Source organism: Notothenia rossii, assembly GCF_949606895.1.
Source record: "Notothenia rossii genome assembly, chromosome: 2".
In the NCBI taxonomy this organism is placed as follows: domain Eukaryota; kingdom Metazoa; phylum Chordata; class Actinopteri; order Perciformes; family Nototheniidae; genus Notothenia; species Notothenia rossii.
The window spans coordinates 42,314,478-42,322,461 of record NC_136904.1 but is presented as its reverse complement, the minus strand read 5'-3'; the positions used below and the strand labels follow the sequence as shown (position 1 = coordinate 42,322,461).

General features: G+C 40.6%; 1 protein-coding gene across 1 annotated transcript; it reads left to right on the top strand.

Moving 5' to 3' along the window:
- Window positions 1-5,898: 5,898 nt before the first annotated feature.
- On the top strand, window positions 5,899-7,512 carry LOC307029608 (zinc finger BED domain-containing protein 5-like; the record flags this gene model as incomplete). The annotated part of the gene is made up of 3 exons (XM_079665688.1): window positions 5,899-5,910; window positions 6,064-6,363; window positions 6,602-7,512. The coding sequence occupies 3 exons, from the start codon at window positions 5,899-5,901 to the stop codon at window positions 7,076-7,078; spliced, it is 789 nt and encodes a 262-aa protein (XP_079521814.1). The 3' UTR covers window positions 7,079-7,512.
- Window positions 7,513-7,984: the final 472 nt, after the last annotated feature.

The window sequence follows — 7,984 nt, the reverse complement described above, 5'->3', positions numbered from 1 at the left end:
TGAGTTTTTTATTATATCAAAAACCTGTTGAAATGCTACTGTTATTTTTACTGTCCCCCAAAAGCGCGTCGGCAGCCTCCAGGAATGCTTCTTTCACAACTTTGCCGCCTTTATAAGACTTCTTGTGTTTCGCAAGAACGTGACTGACAAGATAAGATGCTATGGTAGCAGCCTTGCTCTTGTTTTGGGCCTGGTGAAAATGGACTGCTGTGCATTTAGCTGTCCTTTCAGGTCCCTCACCTTTTGGGAGCGTAGGGCAGAATTAGGAGGGAATTCCGTCTTGTAGCGTTTGTGCACTGTTTTGAAATGCCGCTCCTAAATTAGCCTTCTTCGATAAAGCCACGCTCGCAATGAAGATGAGACAGATGGACTTTGAATTGGAATAGATAAAAACATAATCATCCTCCCACTCGGAGTGAAAATTATATATTTTGGACTTTTTTGCTTCTGCCATAATTGCGGTCTTGTGTGTGTGCAGACTGTCACTCCTGTTGACACGGACAACGTCAGCGAAATAGTGCCCACTGCCCACCAGCCCCGCCCCGACACATGGGGTCCCGCCGGGTCAGTGAATGTTTTGGTCATTGGATTTTCTTTTCACAAATGGATATTCAAAAACAAAAAACGACTGGATATTTGATTTTTGTTTTAAAATTGAAAAACCAAAATTGAAATACAAGGCGTTTTTCTTTATCATGGTAAAAAAATGGATTTACTAAACTTAAAAAACGGTTTATGGTTTTTTCATATTCTGCTACCGGAAGTAACCTTACAAAATAAGAGCGCAGACGAAACTCACGGAAGTGATTTCAAAACAAAAGCACTCGTAGGCTATGCTAAAATCACACTTTGAATCACTACAGTATCCTGTTGAAGGAACTGTGATTATTATAATCAAGGGGAATTTAGCAATCACAATGAAAACGGCCAAGACACACTTTGAGCCCAGATAATGAATGTTATTAAGGGCTGTAAATATAATAGGCCTGTGTCTAAAATGGACAACATTGTTTTCGGAGACTTCAACTATACAGCGATTCTGCACTGCGGTCACCCAGCCGTCTCTCTAGTTTGTTATTTTTTTTTCTGCCAATAGTCCTTCATGAGATTGATCCTGTTAGACTCAGTAATGTTACATCACCCATTATAACAGTTTTATTTCCTTTTTTCTCTTCTCTTGACTGAATAGTCCTGTCTTTAAGTATAATACAATGTAAACTCATTTTCCTGCACGATTTTAAGGCTTCAAAAACAGGCATTTTTACTGTATGTGTTTGGAGAAATGACACAATCAATGGCCCAGAATTGTAGTTTATAAACTATAAATGTGGTGCTTGAACAAATACACACTGGCTAAACCGGCCAGGATATATGCCTTTTTTTGGAGCCCTTTTTTGCAATATTTATTCAAATGTCACTAGTTATTTAAACAAACCACTATCTGAGGATAATACAAGCAACCATAAAACGCCCTTTATCTAGAGAGCCATTGAAGCCCATGAAGTATTTATCCTTCGACAAATCTTTTCATCTGCTGTATTAATAAAGCTGCCACGTGTGCAGAACATTACAAATACTCTTAATTTGCAGTATTTTAAAAGTGTTCAGAAAGACCGCATCAAATATGCATATCTCTATATCTATATAACATCAATATTGTTATTAACTTCAAAGTCAATTTAAATAGCGGGCAAGACTTTCCATGGGGGAAAAATGCTGCTGCCGGACTACTGACTGGAAGTATTGCTGATATCATGTCTACCATCCTCTTAAAATACTCTGTCCAACAATATCAGTTTCATGAAGAAAGGTGTTTTAACGCTGATTCAAAATAGCAGAGAAACATGCATTATTGTACTCAGCACATTGACAGGGGATTACTCAAAAAATACACAGTAAGTACTTCATAGTACTTGTTGTGGGAGTAGTTTCACTACTAGCCTACTGAGTCCAACAGGATCGATCTCACGAAGAACTATTGGCAGAAAAAATAATAACAAACTCGAGAGACGGCTGAGCTGACCGCAGTGCAGAATCGCTGTATAGCTGAAATCTCCAAACAATGTTGTCCATTTTAGACATAGGCCTATTATATTTACAGCCCTTAATAACATACATTTTTTGGGCTCAAAATGTGTCTTGGCTGTTTTCGTTGTGAAAACAAATGGACCGTAGATACACGGATTGACCGTCCTCATCTGCGCTCTTATTTTGAAAGACAACTTCCGGTAGCAGAATATGAAAAAACGGGACTTTTTTTGTTTCTGTTTTCTAGTGATTTTATTTTTTGTTTTGAGAAGTAAAAAATGAAAAATCATCCCGTTTTTTAAGTTTCAGTAAATCCATTTTTGACCATGATAAAGAAAAATGCCTTGTATTTCAATTTTGGTTTTTCAATTTTTAAACGAAAATCAAATATCCAGTCGTTTTTTGTTTTTGAATATCCTTTTGTGAAAAGAAAATCCAATGACCAAAACATACACTGACCCCGCCGGCCAATCACAAAGCTTTGATGCGTTCAAATGCATTATTCTGGCACAGGAAGGTTATGTTGTAGGACATTAACGATAAAACAGAATATTGATGTTCTATTGTTAGACACATCTCGCGATCGACTGGGAATCTCCCCGATCGAGTGCTACTTCTTATAACTCACTACACTTACATTCAAAAATAAAAAGGGTACTTGTGTGGTGCTGAGAACACTACAAACAAGTCAATAACGATGCCCAGAGCTCTTTGAGACTATACTTGAGTTCATTGTAAGGATCGTCAGCGTGCTCACAAAGCCAAGATAACATGCTAAAGAAGGGAATGCTCACCTTGTTCTCGATTTTAGTTTTGCGTGTTAGTATGCTAACCTTTGCTTTGCAGGTACACTGAAAAAAAGGGGAAAGTGGGGTTGTTCAATTTGCAAATATGCATTTAATATATGAAACATAATTTATTCATGTTTCTCGTTGAAACATGAATCAATCATGTAGAACTATGTTAATCTTGAGGGGTGTACGTTCTATATCTCAATCATGTTAAGAAATAAGAAAAAAGTTATGTTTGTCTCTGTAACTCCGCCCACTGAGCACATACGTCAGCAGCTTGCTCCGCAGCCGATTACTCAGCTTCTAATTATTATTTACAAATATTTTATTCACAAAGTAAATATGGTCGGACTCAAACCCGTACTTTAATAGTTTCGTAATTGAACCTGAACAATATGGCACTTTAATGGACAAGATGTAAAGCAGAAAAAAATTGCAAATATATATATTCTTTGCATTTATAAACCAGTATTGGACAAATTAGAATTCTTACCCGATAATGGTGCCATGTGAAAAGTCATAGAAATCATCCTGAGGGTAACATGAATGGTTGCACCAAATGTTATGACAATCCATCCAGTAAGTGTTTTTTTATTTTATTTTTTTTATTTAACCTTTATTTAACCAGATAAAAAGCATTGAGATAAAATCTCATTTACAATGCTGACCTGGCCAAGAAGGCAGCAACGTTACACATAACACATAACACAAACATATAAAATACAGAGAACATAACTAAGAAAACAAAAGACGAAAAAAAGCAGTTACTACATTGTGCACATTAGGACAGTAAGAAAGGCACTACTTATTACTGCAAGAGCAGCTGGTGGTAAGGACTTCTGACAACTTCAATTTAAAACAGGCTATAGAAACAAGTGCCGTCAGTTTGAGGCGTGATTGAAGGTCATTCCAAGACCAAGGACCATAATAAAAGAGACTCCTTTTTCCAGCCTCAGTCCGCACAGCAGGAACCTGGAACCGTATCAAGGCACTGGATCTGAGGTTGTAAAAGTCACAAACTGGAGCAAATCTGGCACATATGTAGAGTGGAAGATTTCCTAAAATGGCTTTATACATTAATAAAAACCAATGCTGCATCCTACGCATAGTGAGTGAGGACCATCCAGTTAGGCTATACAGTGTGCAATGATGAGTCCTATAGGGTGCATTTGATATATAACGCAGTGCAGCATGGTAGAGTGGGTCAAGTTTGGCCAAGACAGTGGGACAGGCAAATCTATAAATGGTGTCACCGTAGTCCAGCTGGGACAGGAATAAGCCAGAGACCAACCTTTTACGGGATGAAGTTGAAAAACAACATTTAAGTCTGTAAAGGAAGCCAAGACTGAATTTCAATTTCTTTGTTAGAACTTCGATATGGTGTTTGAAGTTCAGATTACTGTCCAACCAAAAGCCAAGATATTTGTAGATATCAACAAACTCCACAGAGACGCCATCAAGGGTGTCAATGGAGAGGCAAGAGGACGCTGACTTGGGACCAAAAAGCATTGCTTTGGTTTTCTTACTGTTCAAAAGCAGTTTGGAATCAAGAAGTGCATGCTGCAGCGTGATAAAATCAGATTTTAAATTGGAAACGGCCATGTCCAGAGAAGGAGCACATGAATATACAATAGTGTCATCAGCATACATATGATAGGTAGAAAATTGCATCTGATTACAAATATTGTTTACATATAATAAAAAGAGCAAAGGCCCCAAAATAGAGCCCTGTGGAACGCCCTTCTCCAAGGTGACAGGGTCAGAGACAGTGCTACCCAACCTGACGCATTGAGTACGGTCGGTTAGATAACTCTGAAACCAACAAATGGCATTATGACCGAAACGAGACACCAACATAACATTAGACATAATGTGGTGATCTACAGTATCAAATGCTTTGGCTAGGTCAATAAACAATGCAACACAAACAGATTTGTTATCCAAAGCAGCCTTGATATCATCTAAGACTTTCAGACTGGCAGTCACAGTACTGTGCTTTGATCTGAATCCAGATTGCATAGGGTTAAGGATGTTGTGTGAATTTAAAAAAAGTTTTAGCTGAGTAGAAACTAGGGACTCAAGAATCTTTGATAACACAGAAAGATTTGAGATAGGACGATAATTATTTAACTCAGTGGGATCACCAGCTTTCAAGAGGGGCGATACCAGAGCTTGCTTCCACAGAGCTGGCAGTGTGTGAGTGGACAGGGAGAGATTAAAAATATCAGTTACTGGTTGTGCTATAATCTGAGCTGCAATTTTAAAAAAGAATGGGTCGAGGCCGTCAGGCCCGGCAGACTTTTTAGGATCAATTGAGTGCAAACCCTGTAAGACTTCAGAGACCGAGAAAGAAGCAAAATAAAAAACAGGGGAGCTCATCTCTTGACTAGGGCTGTGAGTACGACCATTTAGAGCACTGGTTCTCAACGGGGGCGGTACCGCCCCCCAGGGGGCGTTCAGAGAACGTCGGGGGGCGCTGGAAGCAATATTTTTGAAAGGGGGGCGTTGAGGTGTTCTTGGGGGGCGTTCACGAATAATGTCTTTTTGTCATGAAAAACGCTGGCCACCCACAGCGTCTTTTCCTGTACAAAAAGCAGCTGTCAGCATCTTTTGTTGCTATAGGAAACCACAACTCTGCTTGCGATTGGTCAGCTGTCAGCAGTGTTATTACGGGTACGTTCGTAAATGCACGAACGGTCAGTCCGCTCGGACAACCCGTCTGTTCCGCCAGAGCACCCAGCTGTGAGCGCTCAGAGCGCAGCGCTCTGGACTGTGGAACGGGGACGCTCGGAGCGCTCTGAGCGCATTTACGAACGTACCCTACAAAAAGCAGCCGGGAGCGGACCGGAAGTCGTTGTAATTTTGGGATCGCGACTGTTAATAATCTGTGTCACTTTGTTAAATTTTGATATGTTTTGATATGACAAATTCCACTAACAGATTCGAACTAAGTGGTCAGTTTATGAAAATAATACCCGTTTCTATGTCTGCTACGACATGGAAGAGCTGGCTAGCCAGGCTGCTCCACACAGAGCTGTTTGTTCAAAATTACAACGACTTCCGGTCCGCTCCCGGCACGATGTCTTGTCATGTCACCAGCTAGCCCTCTAGCGTTATCGTGACACTACTTGTGGCCAAATCTAAAAGTCCACCTCTCCACAAGTCTCTCAATGATGCAGTAAAGGCAATAAACAAAATAAAAGCCCACGCCCTGAATAACAGATTGTTCCGACAGCTGTGTCAGGAAAATGATGAGACCTTTGAGCGTCTTCTTCTTGCTCGTTTTTGTGAGCTGTTTGACAGCATCGTGGAGTTCCTGGAGGAGGTGGATGCAGCTCTCGGGGAACAGGTGTCATCCAGCCGCTGCGACATCATGTACCTCACAGACTTCTTTGGCAAAATGAATGAAGTAACGCTGAAGCTCCAAGGAAAAGGAGTTACTCTGATCCAGAGCAAGGCGGTCATCCACAGTCTCACCTCCAGGCTGGATCTATACCGGAGCATAGGCAGGAGGCAGTTTGCTCATTTCCCGCTGTTGACCAAGGTGATCTAGCCTAGGCTACTAAATAATGATAATAATAAATAATACATGTAATAAATGTAGGCTACTCTATGCAACACTATATTTGTGTTCCTGGTTAGTATAAATAACTTATGTTCTGAATGTATTATGAGAATAAAGAAACATCAATTAGTAAACTAATTAGCAATAAAATAACCAGTTTAAAATCAGATGGTAACATTCTGCACCGATAACAATTTCCTGGTTATACTCATTGCAGGTGTCTGAGGCTCTTACCGATGAGCGCCTTCTCATTTACACAGACCACCTGAGGATGGTGAATGCCGATTTGAAGATCCACTTCAGAGATCTTTTGGACCTCGATGTTCCCACCTGGGTGGTGCAGCCCTTTCAGGCGGACGTGGCGGAATGCGAGCCAGCAATACAGGAGCATCTCATCGACATCCAGAGTGACGATGAGGCCCAGGCTATTTTCCGCACCTCTGGCTGGGGCAACTTGTGGGTCAAATACTCTCAGCGTTACCCGGCTCTCTGGGAGAAAGCGAGGCTGCTTCTTCTGGCTTTCCCAACCACATACCTCGTGGAGCAGGGATTCAGCCAGGTCCTCCACATGCAGTCCAAGTACCGCAATCGCTTGAACTTGACGGCCTCAGGTGCACTGCGACTGAAACTAAGTTCTCTGCAACCCGCAGTGAAGAAACTGGCGGAGAACCACCAAGCGCAGGGCTCACACTAACCTTCCCCCCCCCGCAATTCGGCGAAATGCAACACCTTTCCGACCTGTTAGTTCTGTAGGCCTAATGTACAGTTTTGTAGCCTACTGTTTGTTCTGCACTGGACATGTGTGAAATTGCTGCTGTTCCGTAGCAGTCTGTTTGTATTCTCTGCCCTTGTCTGAGTTTGTTTAACACTCATAAATATCATTTTAATTCACATTCACATGGCTTTTCTGCTCTCTGGTAAACTAATGATAATGATATTCCAACTGCCCAGTTAAATCAAATCTATTATTTGGCATTCAGTGACATTCTTTTTAAATGATATAACACAGAATTTTAGTCAACATTAATATTCAGGGAAGAAAATAAGTCTACTTATTTTGATGGGGGGCGGTAAGAGACCTGGATAATGGACAGGGGGGCGCTGGCCCAAAAAAGGTTGAGAACCCCTGATTTAGAGAGTCATGACTTTGCTCATCAAAAATGTGACCAGCCTTTTTGAAGTGAGCATTGAAAGCATTAGACATACCATCTGAATCTGAAATAAAATAATCACTGACCTTCAGTTTTTGTGGGAAACTAGAAACTTTCTTGTTCTGAAGTGATTTAATTGTTTTCCAGAACTTAGAATGGTCATTAAAACAATCAGTGGTTAAGCTCAGATAGTAATCAGTTTTAGCTTTTTTAATAAGGGCTGAACATTTATTTCTGAGGACACGAAAAAGAAGCCAGTCATCACTAGTGTTAGACTTTCTAGCTAAAGACCATCGCTTATTTCGATCATGAATTAGATCAGATAGTTCTCCGGTAAACCATGGAGTGTTCCTATTCTTGACTCTGAATTTTCTAAGGGGGGCATGTCTATTAATAATCGATAAAAAGTGATCAATAAAAAATTGGACGGCAACATCAACAGATGGAAT